This window comes from Pogoniulus pusillus, chromosome 2 (genome assembly GCF_015220805.1).
Source record: "Pogoniulus pusillus isolate bPogPus1 chromosome 2, bPogPus1.pri, whole genome shotgun sequence".
NCBI classification, from domain to species: domain Eukaryota; kingdom Metazoa; phylum Chordata; class Aves; order Piciformes; family Lybiidae; genus Pogoniulus; species Pogoniulus pusillus.
In genome coordinates, this window is record NC_087265.1 from 20,711,776 (window position 1) to 20,730,321 (window position 18,546).

Consider the following 18,546-nt stretch of genomic DNA (forward strand, 5'->3'; position numbering starts at 1 on the left):
CTTCCTCTGTGACCTCCTCTAGGTGATCCTGCTCTGGCAGGAGGGTTGGATGATCTTTCGAGTTCCCTTCCAGCCACTAATATACTTTGATTTTGTGTTTTCCAATACTTCTTAAACTGTTTGTCACGTTGTGTTCCAGCTGCAGAGATGGAAAGAATGTGTGACAGAGAGAGTGTGTCAGTTGGGCTCTTCCTCCAAGCCCAGGAGGAAAGAATAGGACAATTCCCTTTGCTTCCTTTCCTGATCCATGTATATAAATGGATCAGGATAAATGTGCCTGCAGTTCAGGCCTGAGAGTCGAGTGTCAAGGTGTGCTTGTGGCATGAGTTGGCTCTGAAGTAGCTTTTCTCTTCATGTTGCTCTCACAGAACAAAGCAAAACTGGAAGCACCGAATGTAACCAAGAGATTTAAAATGGGAAATGTGTTTTCTAGCAGTATTGTGGGGTGGGGGTGGGATTGTTTGGTGGTGTTCTGTTGTTGTGGGCTTTTTCCTTCTTATCAGCGTATCTGCAATCTGATAGGAAAATAGAGTTAGTACCCAGCCAGAAGTTGGTGCTTTTTATCCTGTCTTTTGTCTGCCTCTTTCTTGGCAGCTGAGCAGCACCCAGGCAGAAGCCAGTCAGCATCTGGCTCGGCCCTGGTTTGCCAGAGCAGTTGCTGTGTGCTTTGTTTGAAGTTATGACAGAATGCTGACTTGGAGCTCAGGAACGCAGCAATTTCATTTATGCAAAGTGCTGCTCTTCTGAAAGCACAGCGAGTTCTGCGGGTGATACACGAAGGCAGCCGCAGAGCATATGCCAGACATCTGGGGGAAGAGGCTAAGTGTGTCAGACAGTGCATTATGTCATGCTCACAAGGGAAAGGAGAGAGGAGTGCTTTCTGCCTTTTGGAGAACCACTCTCACACTGTCAGAAAAGGACTCTACAGCCACGCTTGGTCTTTACTTCACACTGAAAACATTTCCTCCTGAGCTTCTGGATGAGTGGCTGGAGAGCAGCCCAGCTGAGAGGGACCTGAGAGTGCTGACTGGCAGCAGGCTGGACATGGGCCAGCAGTGTGCCCAGCAGGCACAGAAGGCCAAGGCATCTTGGCCTGTATCAGGAATGGTGTGGCCAGCAGGGCCAGGGATGTGATTCTGCCCCTGTAGTCAGAACTGGTGGGGCCTCACCTTGAGCACTGTGTGCAGCTCTGGGCCTCTCACTGCAAGAAGGATATTGAGGTGCTGGAGTGGGTCCGGAGGAGACTGATGAAACTGGATAGGGGGCTGGAGGGGAAGGCTGATGAGGAGAAGCTGAAGGAGCTGGGGATGCTCATCCTGGAGAAGAGGAGGCTTAGAGGGGACCTTATCACTGTCCATAACTACCTAAGTGGAAGTTGCAGTCAGGTGGGGGTCAGGCTCTTCTCCCAGGCAGCCAGTGACAGGACAAGAGGGCATGACCTGGAGCTGTGCTAGGGAAGGTTTAGGTTGGATGTTCGGAAGCACCTCCTCCCAGCAAGAGTGATTAGGCACTGGAATGGGCTGCCCAGGGAGGTGGTGAAGTCACCATCCCTGGAGGTGTTTAAGATTGGATGTGGCACTTGTTGGCATGGTTTAGCTGACGTGGTGGTGTTAGGTCATAGGCTGGACTTGATGATCTCAGAGATGTTTTCCAGCCTCAATGACGCTGTGATTCTGCAGCATGCCTTCCAGTCATTTTGTCAGCTGCTGTGGCAAACCAACTGAAGAGAGGAGCAGGCCTGCTATGAATCTGGAATTCAGTTCCTGTTAGAATGTTGGATTTCAGTTCCTGTTAGAAAGCTGCAGAAGTTAGTGGTGGCAGGCAACAGTTAACAACACATCTGCTCCGTTTCTCTCAGCTCTGACATTGATGGAGTAACTGAACTGGAGTTAAGGCATGAAGTTGAAACTCCAAATCTGTTCGTATTTATTACATTGGGATTCACTGTTTACATCTGGTTTAAATTAGGAGAGAAAGGCACAGAACAGTGGAACTGCCCTTCTGCTTAGAGCTGTTGATTTTTGCACTGACAACAGGTTTTCTTAAAAATAATGGTCGTCATCTTTGAGCAGTGGGCTGTGGGAATTACTGATCTCAACTGGATTGTCCAGTTTCAAAGACATTTTTGATAGGAAGATTTCCTTGTTCACATGGAGCTCCCACCAGGGTAAAAATAACCTTCTCCACAGCACCCCAGCAGTCAGGAGAATAATTTTGGGTTGTGGGTAACAGCTTTGCTCTATCTGACTCAGAAGAGGATGTCTTGGCCCTAGGGTTCTTGCTTTGCAGGTTTGTGACCCATTGTCTGGGGTCAGCCTGGGGGACACTTCAGCGTTTGTGTTCCTTTAAGAGGTTGAATTATTCATTGGGCCAAAGTGAAATAACAATAACAACAATAACATAAAATATAACAGTAACAATAATAATTGCAAGAATAATATCATTATAGTACTGTAACAAGAATAGCGACAACAATACCACCACCACCACCACAAACAGTAACAATAATCATGTTATTATTTGATGATGTTGTTATTATTGCTATTGTTGTTTGAATTTATGTAATTGTTTGAAATTTATATATTTATTTGTTTTCTAATACAGCATTCAGTAAAATGTTGGATAGACAAAGAAAATAATTCACTTGGCTTGGCTTTTTCAGTTCTTTACCAGACTTTTTTTTTTTTTTAATAGAGAGATATTGGTATTTATTCACCTCTGAATTAGAAAAATAGGCTAATCCACATATTTGGAGTATTTGCCTACAGAGTAGAAAGAGTACCAAAGGCTCAGACTTAGGTATGGCTAGAACAGCAGCTAAACAATTAGTTATCACAGTATCACAGTATCACAGTATCACCAAGGTTGGAAGAGACCTCACAGATCATCAAGTCCAACCCTTTACCACAATGCCCAAGGCTAGACCATGGCACCAAGTGCCACGTCCAACCTTGCCTTGAACTGCCCCAGGGGTCCCCTTAGGTGCTGCTCTCAGTCAAATGGAGATATTTTTGAGATGCCCAAGTCATAAATTCAACCCAGAGAAGTTGTTCTGCCTTGGTGAGAGCAGGTTGATTGAAAATGAGAGAGCAAAAACTGTGCTGCATGGATTCCTAAATAATTAGTAAGAAATTAATTCTCAATTGGAATTTAAGGAAAAGAAAGAAAAAGAACACCTGGTTGATTCTATGGTTCTATGAATTGTATTGAGACAAGGAATAAAGTCAACATTCTGTAAAAAAATGGGGCAGATTAGCTTAAAAATGAGATAGACAACCTCAGTCAAACAGAATGAGCTCCATAAAAAATAGGTATGTAGATAGGTAGGACACCTGCTTGTAGTCAGCCACACAGGACAGGCTTTTATATATGTTTAAAATACCTAAAGAGGCCTTTTGTACGTAGTGAATATATATTCTTAGCAATATGTGTGTTGGGGCAACAGCATAGGACCGTGACCAACTGGTTTATAGAAACTGAGCAAAATAAGTATTTTTGAGAAGCCTCTCTTCACTCAGATGCAGACACTGAGAGAGACCTTCTCACTCACTACAACTACTTGAAACCGATAGAGCAAGATGGGGATTGGTCTCTTCTCCCTAGTAACAAGTGACAGCACAAAAGGTAATGGCCTCAAATTGCGCCAGGAGATTTTTAGGATGGACATTAGGAACAATTTCTTCCTCAATAAAGCTGTGAAGGCTTAGACCAGAGTGCCCAGAGCTGTGGTGGAATCACCATGCTAGGAGAGATTTAAAAACCATGCAGATACTGTGCTGAGGGACATGGTTTAGTGATGACTTGGCAGTGCTGGGTTAACAGATGGCCTTGATGGCCTTAAAGGTCTGTTCCAACAAAATCATTATATGATTTAGTGATTCTAAGTACTCTTGCAATAGAAATTGCTGTTGCTCCTGGTTAGGGACTTGACTGTGTTGCTTGGAAAATTGGGTTCTCCATGTTGGCATTGTCCTGCACCACAACCCTAATGAATGAGTTGTTTCCTTTTCAAGCAACACTGCCATGTGTGCTGCACATTGTTCTAATGTGGATGGTTAAAACACTGGAGGCAGGGAAGAGATAGTTTATGCTGTTTGTACAGAAACCTCTTAGGTTCTTCTCCATGTTGAGATAGCTCTTACACCCTCTGCAGAACTATTACAAAGGGCAGGCATGTGGCAGGACTTCCTCAGTGCAGCACTAGTGCCCCACTGAGCAGAAAGACACCCAGAGACTCAGCAGGCAATGTTCACTTGATACCATAGTGGGTTGTGCATTCAGTGGTGACTCTCTTTTACTTCTTTCTGATCAAGAGACAAGGTTGTAAAATAACAAAGACATTTAAGAAGACTAATATTTCAAAGTCCTTAATTCCAACTTCAGCTATGCTGGTGGACTGTTTTCTTCCCGTATGTGATGCTGCTTCTCATTTCCAAATGTGTTCTCTCCTTGTCCAGACCCTACTTTCCTTTGACTTCACAGTTGTAAAATGACTGTCAATTGTCTCTTTTATTCCAGGAGAAGACGTTGAAGAAATAGCCTGCACTCAGAATGGCCAGATGTACCTGAACAGGGATATTTGGAAGCCCTCACCGTGCCAGATTTGTGTCTGTGACAATGGAGCTATTCTTTGCGATGAAATCCAGTGTCAAGACATGCTGGAGTGTGAGAACCCACAGGTGCCCCCGGGAGAGTGCTGTCCTGTGTGTCCCCATACAACACGTGATTTTGACACCACCATCGGTAAGGTTGCTTCCCAGCTTGCTTTTTTTTCTTTGGAAGATAGCCCAAAGAACGAGGAACCTCATGGTACTGACATTTCTGATAGTGTTTCTATGGTGAAAGTTTAAATCTGAAAGTAGGAAGTATCTGACAGGCATAAACCGCTTTGGGTTACACCTGAGCTGGCTCTAAAAGTAGTTATCTTCTGACTATGAATCTGACAGAAGCCCAAATGGGCTAATATCTAAAAGTTCTATCTAAGCAACCTGATCTGGTGTCTACAACTACCTGAGGGGTGGTTGTGGCCAGGAGGAGGTTGCTCTCTTCTCTCAGGTGGCCAGCACCAGAACGAGAGGACACAGCCTCAGGCTGCGCCAGGGGAAATTTAGGCTGGAAGTGAGGAGAAAGTTCTTCACTGAGAGAGTCATTGGACACTGGAAGGGGCTGCCCAGGGAGGTGGTAGAGTCACTGTCCCTGGCAGGATTGGATGTGGCCCTTGGTGCCATGGTCTAGCCTTGAGCTCTGTGGTAAGGGTTGGACTTGATGATCTATGAGGTCTCTTCCAACCTTGGTGATACTGTGATGCTGTGATACTGTGTCTCTGCCCATAGCAGGGGGATTGAAACTAGATGACCCTTGAGGTCCCTTCCATCCCTGACAATTCTATGATTCTCTGATTCTATTTTATGATCCTATGAAATTCATCTTGATAGTTCAGGGACATTGAATTTTGGCTTCTTTTTCTTTGGTGATTCATCTGAATCTGCAAGATAAATATATTAAGATAAATTATATAAATACATAGCATATATCTATTCAATGTATAAATAATTATATAAATATATATAATGTAATTAAATATTGTGAATATATAGCATATATTGAGTTAAATTATATAAATGTATAGGATTTGTTATATATTATTATACATTGACTAGTATATATTTGTTATTATATAAAGTTTAAAGCCCCTTCAATAGATGAATAAACAGAAACATTAGAGGTAAACAATCAAATGTACACAGTATAAAGTGTTTCCTCACAGTGGAAACACAGAGACATGATCCTTTTGGGAGACACAGGAGGTAAAAACCATTAACATGAAGTATTATTAACTCCCTGTTTGCTTTCTTTCTGTAACATACCTTTTTTCCACTCTGTTTCTTCCTGGAGAACTCAGATGAAGCAATCTTCCCACTCCTCTAATTTTCTTAAAAGAGAATCTCTTCTCTTACAATTAGTGCTTATTAGTAGAATCATAGAATCATAGAGTCATAGGATTGTAAGGCCTTCAAGGGACCTCAAGGATCGTCTAGTTCCAACCCCTGTGCCGTGGGCAGGGACACCTCACACTAGATGTTGCCCAGAGCCGCATCCAGCCTGGCATCAAAAACTTCCAGGGTTGAGGCTTCCACCACCTCCCTGGGCAACCTGTTCCTGTGCCTCAGTACACTCATGGTAAACAACTTCTTCCTAACATCCAATCTGAATCATAGAATCATAGAATCATAGAATCAAACAGGTTGGAAGAGACCTCCGAGATCATCCAGTCCAACCTATCACCCAGCCCTAACCAATCAACTAGACCATGGCACTAAGTGCCTCATCCAGTCTTTTCTTGAAGACCCCCAGGGACGGTGCCTCCACCACCTCCCTGGGCAGCCCATTCCAATGGGAAATCACTCTCTGTGTGAAGAACTTCTTCCTAACATCCAGCCTATACCTACCCTGGCACAACTTGAGACTGTGTCCCCTTGTTCTGTTGCTGGTTGCCTGGGAGAAGAGGCCACCCCCTACCTGGCTACAATGCCCCTTCAGGTAGTTGTAGACAGTAATAAGATCACCCCTGAGCCTCCTCTTCTCCAGGCTAAAAAGGCCCAGCTCCCTCAACCTCTCCTCATAGGATTTGTGCTCCAGGCCCCTCACCAGCTTTGTTGCCCTTCTCTGGACACGTTCCAGCACCTCAACATCTTTCTTGAATTGAGGGGCCCAGAACTGGACACAGCACTCAAGGTGTGGCCTGACCAGTGCTGAGTACAGGGGAAGAATCTACCCACTTGTAGTTTTTCTCCATTCCCCCCTGTCCTATCACTACCTGACACCCTAAAAAGTCCCTCAGCAGCTTTCCTGCAGCCTCCTTCAGATACTGGAAGGCCACAATATAGTTTCCTCAGAGTCTTCTCCTCTCCAGACTGAGCAGCCCCAACTCAGCCTGTCTCCATAGCAGAGGTGCTCCAGCCCTGTGCACATCCTGAGGAGCCTTCTCTGAGCATGTGTACTGAATTAATTGAACTACATTCTATATATAATAATCAAAGCAAATTTTTTTTGTTTAAGTAGTTATAATTGCTGTTGAAGAGCTCAAAATAGGACAAAGTAGTGGTAAAAAGACTGTAGTAGCGTAATTGAGAGGTGGAGCAAGATGTGGCAGGCACTAATAAAGAGCTGGTGCATCCTGCTGTGGTTTGGGGGACAACAGGCCAGTGTCAACAATGGTACACCCAGCAAATATGAAAGTAATATGGATGCATTCCAGAATTTCTTGCTGTATTATTCAAGGTATTAGTAAAATATTCCTCTGAAGGACAGGGACCTGCTGGAAAGAGTCTATTGGAGAGCCACAAGGATGACTGGAAGACATGAGCTTCTCCCCTAGAAAGGGAGACCATAAGAGCTATGGCTGTTTAGTCTGGAGAAGAGAAGGCTAAGAGGAGATCTTACCCATGTACACAAATATCTGAGGGGTGGGTGTCAAGTAGAGGGAGCCAATCTCTTTGTGATGGTCAGCAGCAATAAGCCAAGGAGCAACAGCTACAAACTGAAACATAGAAGGTTTCACCTCAACATGAGGAAAAACTTCTTCAAAGTGAGGGTGACAGAGCCCTGAAACAGGCTGCCCTGAGAGGTTGTGGAGTCTCCTTCTCTGGACTCTTTCAAAACCTGCCTGGATGCATTCCTGTATGAACCACCCTAGAGGATCCTGCCTTGGCAGGGAGCTGGACTCAATGACCTCTTGAGCTCCCTTCCAACCTCTAAGGTTCTGTGATCCTGTGATTGATATTTTGTGGCTATGACTGTGGCTCTATGGCTTTGAATGCAGGCATATGACTGCCTTTCCAAACAAGAAAAAATCAAAAATCCCTCAAGTCAGCTCTATCTGTTGAAAAACACCATGTATGTAGTATGTTGTGGATCCATCAACATTGCTCCTATCAAGCTCAGTAATAAAGCTTCTTTCGACTTCACTCTCAATCATTAGGCCAGCCTTGAACAAGCTATTCTTCCACCTATATAAGGAAAAAATATTTCCTTTGAAGGTGATTCATAGGATACCAGGTTGGAAGGGACCTCAAGGATCATCTAGTCCAACGTTTCAGGGTAAGAATGTATTTTAAATGAGCTGGCCCAGCACCGTGTCAAGCTGCACCTTGAAACTGATGTAGGGGAATCCACACCTTCCCAGGGAGTTTATTCCAATGCTTCATAGATTGAATGGTGACATAAGTTTTTCTGGCATCCAGTCTGAATCTCCCCAGCAGCAACTTGTTACTAATTGTCTTTACCATGAGACTCTTTGTGCAAAGGGAGTCTCCCTCCTCATGATAGCCACCCTCTATGTACATGATGGAGCACTGGAGCAGGTTACCCAGAGAGGTTGTGGAGTCTCCTTCTCTGGAGATTTCAAAACTCACTTGGATGTGATCCTGGGCAACCTGCTTTAAGTAACCTTGCTGTAGCAAGGGGGTTAGACTAGATGATCCCCAGAGGTCCATTCTGACCCCTAGCCTTCCTTGATTCTGAGATTCTCCTTTCCTAAAGTGCTTTTTCTTATTCTGTGCAATGCTGAGAATCAGAGGACATCATTGCAGACCATTTCTATTCCTTACACCATACCAAAGGAGTATGTTTATCCCTAGGAACCTCCCCTGTAGGCAATATACCTTCCTCTCCATACCTAGGTTAACAGATGGCTCTAGCTGCAACATCTGCACTCAACTCACAATGTTCTGTCTCTCAGAGTGAAAACATTAATTTCCTTTCTTCATTTTTCCTTTTTAATAGGTAGAGGAAGAAAGGTAAGAATTTTATTTTATACTATATCATTTATTTGATACCATATAATTTATTTTATACTATATTGTTTATTTTGTGCTGTATTATTTATCTTATGCTATATAACTTATTTTATATTCTATTACTTATTTTATACTATAATATTTTTAATATATTGAAACTGTAATTAAAGTCTCTTGTCTTCCCTTACAGAAATTAAAGTGAATCTCTTTCCAAAACACTTAATTCTGTCCACTTGCTCTTTCACAATGATAGGAAGATTGCAGTCCACATGGGAAAATAATCCTGAGATGCAGGCAAAAATCCTGCTCTTAATATCATGAGTCTCCTGCCTGAAAATCCCTGCTGCCTACACCAAAGGACTTCCAGATGGAGTAGTTTGGTTGTTTCACCTCTAGCAGTGCTACAAAATGAGGGAAGGGTCCACTAGGTCATTAGAAACCCAGCTGTTGGAAGTTGGAGCTTGTTTTTGGATAGGACTTGGCTGCCCAGTGCACAGTAGATATCATTGGGATGATGCAAGCCATGGTGGTGTGGGCAGCATCTCTCATCAGATGCAGTTAAACAAAGAGAAGATCTATACTTACCCCCTTTAAAAAAATGCATTTTGATAAAGGAGTTTATAAGACAGGAAGAAGCTACAAGAAATAGTTGAAATAGTTTTAAGGTGATCAAGGATATGTTTTCACTAAACCCAAGCAGGTTTAGTGAAACCACCAAGAGGTGGTTTCTGGGCTCAAATGAGCTATATGCAACAAGGCACAAAGATATTTTGTCTTTACAAAGTCCTCTTTTTTCTCCTAATAAACTTGATTACGACCAGGAGGTCTAAACCCAGGTGTTTTATGTAACACATAATCATTGTCAACACATTCAGGTGAAAGAAAAGTCAGCTGGCAAATGCTGTGTCCTTCACTCTGAAGCTTTGTGATATCGTTTGGTATTCTGTCCCTACACTGCAGATGGACACAAAGGGTTTTGATGTTAGTAAATTTAATGATATGAGTTTAAATAGAATTAAATTTAATTTAACACCTTGGAAGAAATGGAATCTGAAAGCTGCTCTGGGCTCTGTGTTTTGTATGAATCAAATCATCAAATGCAAGGTGTTTTCTATTTTTTAAACACCATAGTAGCATTTCAGTTTGACTCTTCTTTCAGCCAGTTTGCTGTGCAGTTAGAGAAAAGTCTGTTAATTTAGAGCCTTCCTTTAATCAGTGTCCACAGTCATTAAAAATAGTATGGATTAGCTATTGCAGACACTTTAATTTAGTCTCAGTTTTACCCTGAGTTTGAGCACAGTCACAGGAATGGTATTGGTGAAACTGGTGCTGGTATTTTAATTTGTTTTCTGCCTTCTGATATTTGGTATTTTGTTTCCTGCAGGGACAAAAAGGAGAACCTGGAATAGTGCCACCTGTAAGTTAATTTCTCTTCACCATTGATCAGCGCATGCTAGAAGTGTACAATTTAGTGCTTTAAATTGCAGTAGGTAAGGAAATACAACCCAAATGCACAGCCTAGAAATGAAAAGAATGGAGTGAATTACCTTCTTTCACATATGTAATGCTAGAAACTCCTGCCAATTGGACTCTGGGAGACAAAGACTTACTGAGTTAAATCTGTTATAGCCTCTACAGTCAAATTTTTGTAGAGGTATAACAGTAAATGACTGTTGAGGTGCTGGAGAAAACTGTCAGCTGTCACTTCCTGTCTTTATTATCCCTTTCTAACAGGAAGATAAACAAATTAGCAGAAGTTGTTGAGCCTAAATAATTGTAATTCACTTATTTAATCTTTTTTTTTTTTTTTTGGAAGAACAAGGATACTTCCAAGATTTTGCTTTTTTAAAGCCTTGCAACTTGCCTGATACTTTATCTCTTGCTGTTTCCTTTTCTGACAAAAATAGCCATAATGTTGTGTGCTAACTTTAGTTTATCTCACCTTTAGGTTTCAGGAATACGAGGCCGCCCAGGACCAGCTGTGAGTATTTTTTGACCTGTTTCTCTCATGATGGCATCTTCCACTTTCTGCCCTTTATTTTTGATGTGAAGGAGGACTCTGGTGGTTTGTGTGGTCTGCAAAGCTGCTGGATTTGAGGCAAGAGGGTTATGGGATATTTTACTAGTCTCAGGTCAATCTGTGCCCTAAATAACTGGATGCATGGTTCTAGTATGTCTGAGGACCTTTTTATGAGCTGGACGCTTGGGGAATGCTTTTCAAGCAAGAGTCTAGCAGGAGCTGGAGGGGATGCAGCATGCCCCTCAGCTGCAGCTAAGCAGAGAGCAGTTCTGGACTAGCAGGAAAGACATCTCAGACTTGCACATCTCCACATTGAGAGCCTCCAGCATTCAGAGAACTCTTGCAAAATTGACCTGTGGAGCACATGAGTGATGAAACTGTGTTTGCAGATCTTCAACTCCCTCCAGGCAAGGTACAGTTGAGAAGAAATATTGAATGCTTGGTGCTGGTGGTTCTTTTCTTTAGGGTGATGTGGAAAACAAACCAAACCACAAATTACTTTTGAAAGTAGCATTTCATATATCAGAGCTTTATTAGTTGTTAGCTAGTGTAAAAGGTACTTCATATTTTCAATCTTTCTTTTAGGGACCTCCAGGCTCACAAGGACCACGAGGAGAACGAGGCCCAAAAGGAAGACCTGTAAGTTATTAAATAGCTCAGGAATCAAGTACTGGGCTAACCTCAAGAGGTTAGAGGGCTTTAAACTGTCTCCCACATCTTCTAGAGTTACCAGAACTGTCCTCATATTGTCTAAGAATTAGATAACAAACAGAAAAAAATCTTTCCTGGGTCAATTGAAACCTGAATGTTTGGAGATCATTGTCAGAAGTTTAGCAATGTTTCCACTAAAAGCCATCCTTTCTCAACATGCAGACCCAAAGTAGTGCCTGAGAATACAGCCCTCTTCAAGGTGAAAAACCCAAACAAAACTGGACTTTTGCCTGTTTAAGAGCTCACTGACATTTTGCTGGTTGCTCCCATGAATCAGAAGCAGTGTGAGCTGCATGGCTCAGAGTACTTCAGACAAGGCCAAAGTTAGCAGGAGTTAATATGTGACTACAGATGCTGGTGTGCTGCTGAATAGTACAATCAATGGAAATACAGACTTCGTGAAGGAATTTCAGTGTGTGGAGAACCACTGAAAGGCCAAAAGGGGGTGCTGAAAATACCAAAGATGACACATTCCTGTTGAAAATGCTAGGGCAAAGAGCAGAAGCTGCTAAAAGCAGACTCTAAAGAGTTGTATCATTGTAACGTCTATGTGGTTACTTTCCTGCCCCTCAGGATTTCAGACGTATGCCTAAAACTGACTCCTTTGTGCTGTTTCCCCTTCCTTTTGTCCATAGATGGTAATGGCACTTTGAAGGCAGTGAAGTGTGTAGCCTCTTTGAGATGGATGCCAAGCCACTTCTGCTCTCTGGATCACCATAAGACATTTGTCTGATTAATGAACATTAAGATATCTAAGAGAAGCCTGAGAGTAATTGTGAAATCTTGTGGTGTCCAGAGGAATCTTGACTGTGTTTGTAGAGATGTCTGAAGTGCTTTCCTAATGGGCAGAGTTATCAATGAGATTCTAAATGATTTCTGCTTCTGTGTCATGCGTCCCTTGTATGGCTCTACAGAGTACTTGCTAGAAGCACTGAAAGTATGAGCTGGCTGTAAACAATTCTGAGTTCCTTTGTCAGAGGTCATTATACAGATTTCAAGGAGTATCAAGCAATTAGGAACTAGTCAGCCTCTTGGAAATTGTTGTGTCAAAGGTTCTGGTGAGCTGTGTGCAGGGCTGAAACTGAAGAGCACTGCCAGCAGGTCAAGGGAGGTGATTTTCTCCCTCTATTCCACTCTAGTGAGACCCGACCTAGAATACTGCATCCAGTTCTGCATGAGGATGATCAGAGGGCTGGGGCTCCTCTCCTGTGGGGACAGACTGAGACAGTTGGAGCTGTTCAGTTTGGAGAGCAGAAGGCTCCAAGGAGGCCATATTGTGGCCTTCCACTATCTGAAGGGGGCTACAGGGAAGCTGCTGAGGGACATTTTAGAGTGTCAGGTAGTGACAGGACTGAGGGGAAGGGAGCAAAAGTAGAAGTAGGTAGATTCAGATTGGATGTTAGGAAGAAGTTGTTTCCCATGAGGGTACTGAGACACAGGAAGAGATTGCCCAGGGAAGTGGTGGAAGCCTCATCCCTGGAAGTTTTTAATGCCAGGCTGGATGTGGCTCTGGGCAACCTGATCTAGTGTGAGGTGTCCCTGCCCATGATGGGGGGGCTGAACTGGACGATCTTTGAGGTCCCTTCCAGCCCTGACCATTCTGTGTTTAGTTACAGAAGGACTGCTAGTGCAGGAATTTTCATTTCTACTCGTGTGTGTGTGGGAAAAGTTAGCTCACACTTGCAGTTTGTATTATGAAAACTGTGCACGTGGCACCAAAACCATCAGTGGGATCCTGGGACTCGTTAAGAGGAGTGTGGCCAGCAGATCAAGGGAGATTCACATCATCCTCTGCTCTGCCCTAGTGAGGCCACTTCTAGAGTACAGTTGCCCAGGATCACAAGTCAGGGTCACTCAAAGTGAATAAACTTGTCCTGATGTTCAGGTGGAGCTTGCTGGGTTCCAGCTTGTGCCCACTGCCCTTTCTGCTATCACTGAGCGCCACTGAAAAACACTCAGCCTCATCCTCAAGACCCCCACCCCTTCGATACTGATAAGCAGAAGATCCTCTCTCAGTCTGTTCTTCTGCAGGCTAATCAGGCCCAAGTGTCTCAACTTCTCATCAGAGAGATGCTCCAGCCCCCTCACCATCCTTGTGTCCCTCTGTTGGATTGTCTCCAGTAGTTCCCTGTCTCTCTTGAACTGAGGAACCCACAACTGGACTCAGTACTCCAGATGGGGCCTCACTCGGGCAGGGCAGAGGAGGAGAACCTCCCTCAGCAGCTGATCACACTCTTGTTAATGCATCCCAGAATACCACTGCCCTTTGTGGCCAGGAGTGAAGATTGCTGCTTCATGGTGAACTTGTCCACCAGCACTCCCAGGTCCTTCTCCATAGAGCAGCTTTCCAGCAGGCCTCACCTGTACTGGTGGAGGGGATTATCCCTCCCCAGGTGCAAGACTCTGCACTTGCCCTTGTTGCACTTCATGAAGTTTACCTCTGCCCTTATCTCCAGCCTGTCCAGCTCTCACCGAATGGCAGCACAGCCTGATAAGGTGGCAGTCAATCCTCCCCTCTCAGCTTTGTCCCACCAGCAAACTCTGGTCCTTCAGCCAGGTCATTGATGGATATGCTGAACAGGGCTGGATCCAGTGGAGAACACCACTAGGTAGACCTGCACTGCTGCTGGCAGCCTTCTGAGCTCTGTGGTTCAGCCGGTTCTCAATCCACCTTGCTGCCCACTCCCCTAAACATGGACGCGTTCAGTTTCCATGTGGGTTGACTGTATCTGTAGTAGCAGTTGAAGCAGGTAGGGGTTTGAGAGCCTTCTCAGCACGACCCACAGCTCCAGCGGCTCCGTTACAGACCGACGCTGCGGATTCCCGAGCAGCAGCAGCAGCAGCAGCGCTCCCAGGCGCAGTGATTTGTGCGTTTGCCTGGTGCCACCTCGTGGCCTCTCTCGGAAGTTAAAGCCTTTTTAACCACCTTTCAACCTCGCTCGAGCTGATGAGAGAAACTGAAAGGGCTTTTAAGCATATATCTATACATAATATCAAATAAATAAGTATCACCAAGATTTTGTACCCCAAAGCATTGACTGTACACCACTGGTTAGTTGCCGCCTACAAATATAAACATGCAATTTGGGGACATGGTGGTGGTGTGGTATGGAGGGGTGCAGGTTGATTTCAGGTGATTAAAAATGAGCTAATTTTCTAAAAAAGATTTCTTTTTTTAAAAAGGACCTTTTCCTAAATCAGATTTTGTGAGGTGCCTTGGTTTGGCTGTTGAAAATCAGTGGGCTGAGGTTTGCTCAATTCTTCATAGGCAACATTTTGCTTTCTCTTATGCTTGGCTTTGTTTCCTTTCTATTTGGAGAACAGGCAAAAGAAGATAACTAATTCTCTTCCTTCTTTGGACAGTTTGGGCTTTCAGATTTGGCAGTGTGTACTTCTGTTTATAAAAGAAATATCAAATAAGAGAGGTTTGTGCTAGAACCTCCTGCTTCGGTCCAACATGCACATATCTCATTGATTTCCAAACACTGTCCATTCACAACTTACTCTGCCAGGAGGATAGGGGGTGTACATGTGTGTCTGATAAGAAGAAGAGGGTTTTTTCCCTCTGATTGCCAAGCTTCTGGGAGTTTCAGAGCATAAAGACAGATGAAGGATTAAGATAATTATTTCAGGAATCCTACTGTCAGTGCTATCCTTTTGTAGCCCTTTCCCAAGGGAATGCATTTCCTTTAACATGTGAACCATACTATTTCCCACTGTGCTATTTCAAACCATGCTGATTCAAACCATGTTACTTCAAGCCATGCTGGTTCAAACCATACTACTTCAAACCATGCTGGTTCAGACATAAATTCCACTGCAATGTGTTGCAGACTGCTATGAAGCACAGTCCTCGTTTTGTGGAAATACAGGCAAGCTGTCTGGTTATAGTTGTGTTTGTGGAAATGACTCACTGAGCCAGGCTTCCAAAGTTTTCTGCTTAAGGATTCTTAAAACAGAAGAGTTCCTTATACAGGATAATGTTTTTTCCTCACCATACTCAAGCATTTTATTCTAGTGAAGAAATCACAGAATTGCAGAAACATTCAGGTTGGAAAAGACCCTCAGGATCACCAAGTCCAGCCCAGAACCCTATTCTGCAAGGTGCACCCTAGACCACATCCCCAGGTACCACACCCAAATGTCTTTTAAACACATCCAGGGTTGATGACTCCACCACCTCCCTGGGCAGCCCATTCCAATGCCTGACCACTCTTGCTGGGAAAAATGTTTCCTGACGTCCAGTGTAAACCTACCCAGTCGCAGTTTGAGGCCATTTCCTCTTCTCCTATCACTATTTACTTGTGAGAAGAGACCAGCACCAACTTCACAAGGTCCTTTCAGGTAGCTGTAGACAGGGATGAGGTCTCCCCTCAGCCTCCTCTTTTTCACACTAACCAGCCCCAACTCCTTCAGTCACTCCCCATAGGATCATAAAATGTTTTTTGTTGGAAGTGACCTCAAAGATCATCTAGTTCCAAGCCCCACCTTAGGCAGGGACAATTCCCTCTAGAACAGCTTGCTCAAGGCCTCACCTAACCTAAATCTCATAGGATTTATTCTTCAAGCCCTTCACCAGCTTGAAGCAACAGTGACAAGCACTTCCAAGCCTGTATTTATGATTGAAGTAGATCTTTATTGGCCCTGTTGCTATTGATTTTGTTCCACTGATGTTTTATTAACTGCTGCTGCATTTAATTTTAGTTCTGACCCAAGGTAAGATGAATGCAGTTTAGGAATCAAAAGTGGGTGATTAAAATGGAAGCAATGGGATGGCTTCTTTATCCATCCTGCAAATGTTAGCTGGAGATAGCAGCAACACCAAAGGAGTTTCTCTTAATTTATGGCAGTGTAGCTGTGATGAGAATTCAGCAACAGTATGAGCTGCCTATACCAGTCACAGTGTCAGAAGGTTGTTAAAATCCAGGCTTGCAGAGTTTCCTAAGTACGTATCTACACTGATCTAATTTCAGAAGGCAATTGGTGATATTTTGTATTGTGTACAATGCCAAATAGTTTTTTTTTCAGGAGTAATATGCTCCAGTACGGAATGTCGGGAAGTCTGAGTGGCTGAAAGAGCCTGTGAGAGGAGCTACTGCAGTTTGCTTGTGTGTTGGATTTGTGACTAATTTTAGCTGGTGCTTCTGATCTGAAGGTAGCAACAGGTTTTGAGAGATGCTGATTGTTTGCAGGAATACAGATTGATCATAAATGGACCCAAAATGCCCCAAACTGGATCTAAATGGACCCAAAGAAAATCAAAATGGACTCAAAATGGACCAAAATTGACCCAAAATGACCAAAAATGGACTCAATTTGAAGCAAAATACCCCCAAATAGACCCAAAATGGACTCAAAGTTACCCAAAATAGGCCCAAAATGGACCCAAAGTGACCCAAAATGGACCCAAAATGGACCCAAAATGGTCCAAAATTGACCCAAAATGTCCCAAAATTGACTCAAATTGAACCATAATACTCCAATAGACCCAAAATGGACCCAAAGTTACCCAAAATAGGCTCAAAATAGACTCAAATTTGACCCAAAGTGACCCAAAATGACCCAAAATGGACTCAAACTGAACCATAATACTCCATTAGACCCCAAAATGGACCCAAAGTTACCCCAAATAGGCTCAAAATAGACTCAAATTTGACCCAAAGTGAGCCAAAATGGACCCAAAATGACCCAAGCTGGACCCAGTCCCCTCCCACTCCCTAACCAAGGCCTAGCAAGTGAGGCACTTGTTTGCCAGTCACTGTGACTTTAATGAATATGCTTACACACTGTGGTCATGTCTCATTTGCTTTCTAGGGTCCCCGTGGTCCTCAAGGTATTGATGGTGAACCTGGTATCCCTGGTCAACCTGGTGACCCTGGTCCTCCAGGACATCCTACCCACACAGGACCAGATGGACTGAGCAGGGTAAGTTTTACACTGGCTTTAGTAGAATGTTAAGCCAACGTTGGGCCAGATCCACATGATGTAAAGGGTAACTTCTCTTTGCTTTGTGAACGTGGGACATTCCAGCCACGAGGAAGAGCAGCCAGTGGCAGTTCAAGTTCTGCTAAAAAAAAAATTAGGCAAGTTGAATGTGAGAATCCTTGCAAGGGACACAACTTCCACAATGGGTTTTGGCATCTAAAAAAGCCAGTATGCCCAAATCTAAACCTTTCAGTAGGGTTCTGTTAGTTCCACCTCACTTAAACCTAAGGGATGTGGACAGTAGTACAGGGAAGCTGGTGTACCAAGTAAGGAACAGAGCAAAGAAAAAGTGAGATGAATAATAACAGAATAAGTAATGAAATAGATTAGAATATGGTTAAAAACACTTCTGGCTGGAATTGCTCAGACCAGCACTGAGAAGATGAGGCAAGGAATTGTGTGTGTAAAGCAGTGCTGAGCAGCCAGAGATACAGACAAGGAGGTGTTCTGTGAGACATTTTTTCCTCCCCTCCCGCCCCATTCGATGGAACACTAATTATGATTGATAGTGAAATGCATGTTTGAGTTTCTCAGGTGTATCTGGTTACACACTCATTACCATTTCAAGACAATCTGTTTTGATTTCCCTCGCTGTTGTTCCTGCAAGGTGACTGCACACAATAGTTATTCTGGCAATAAGCTGAAATACTCACATTAGGCCAACAGGGTGCAAGTCTGGGCAGCATTTCTTGACTTAAGCACCTTTCCAAAGAGTCCTGAGTCGTGCAAATTCAGCCCAAGCAAATACCTGCAGCCCAGAGGAATGCCTTAGAGTCACAGGAGCACCAGGATGAGTGTTAGGCCACTGTCCCACAGATTTCCTCAGAAATTGTGAAAGAACAGGTGTAGCCAGAAATCTAAGGCTTCTCTTTGTATTTCTGTCACTGAAGTTAGGCAGTCTCCAGCCTTGTGGAAAATCTGTTTTGGGACCAATTTAGTGTGGAACAAGCTCTCAGTTTTAGACGTCTCTGAGTGCACGTTTGTGCAATTGCTCCTTTTCAGCCACCATAAACTCTGGGCCTTGCCATGAGT

At 43.7% G+C, this 18,546-nt stretch overlaps 1 protein-coding gene across 1 annotated transcript in view; it reads left to right on the forward strand.

The window, feature by feature from the left end:
- COL5A2 (collagen type V alpha 2 chain) overlaps positions 1–18,546 on the forward strand; it is a 167,569-nt gene that overhangs the window by 84,275 nt on the left and 64,748 nt on the right. Inside the window, exons 2-7 of the mRNA XM_064158033.1 lie at positions 4,519–4,743; positions 8,785–8,798; positions 10,183–10,215; positions 10,747–10,779; positions 11,404–11,457; positions 17,344–17,454. Of these exons, the coding sequence (XP_064014103.1) occupies positions 4,519–4,743; positions 8,785–8,798; positions 10,183–10,215; positions 10,747–10,779; positions 11,404–11,457; positions 17,344–17,454 (470 nt within the window). The remainder of the gene's footprint in view (positions 1–4,518; positions 4,744–8,784; positions 8,799–10,182; positions 10,216–10,746; positions 10,780–11,403; positions 11,458–17,343; positions 17,455–18,546) is intronic.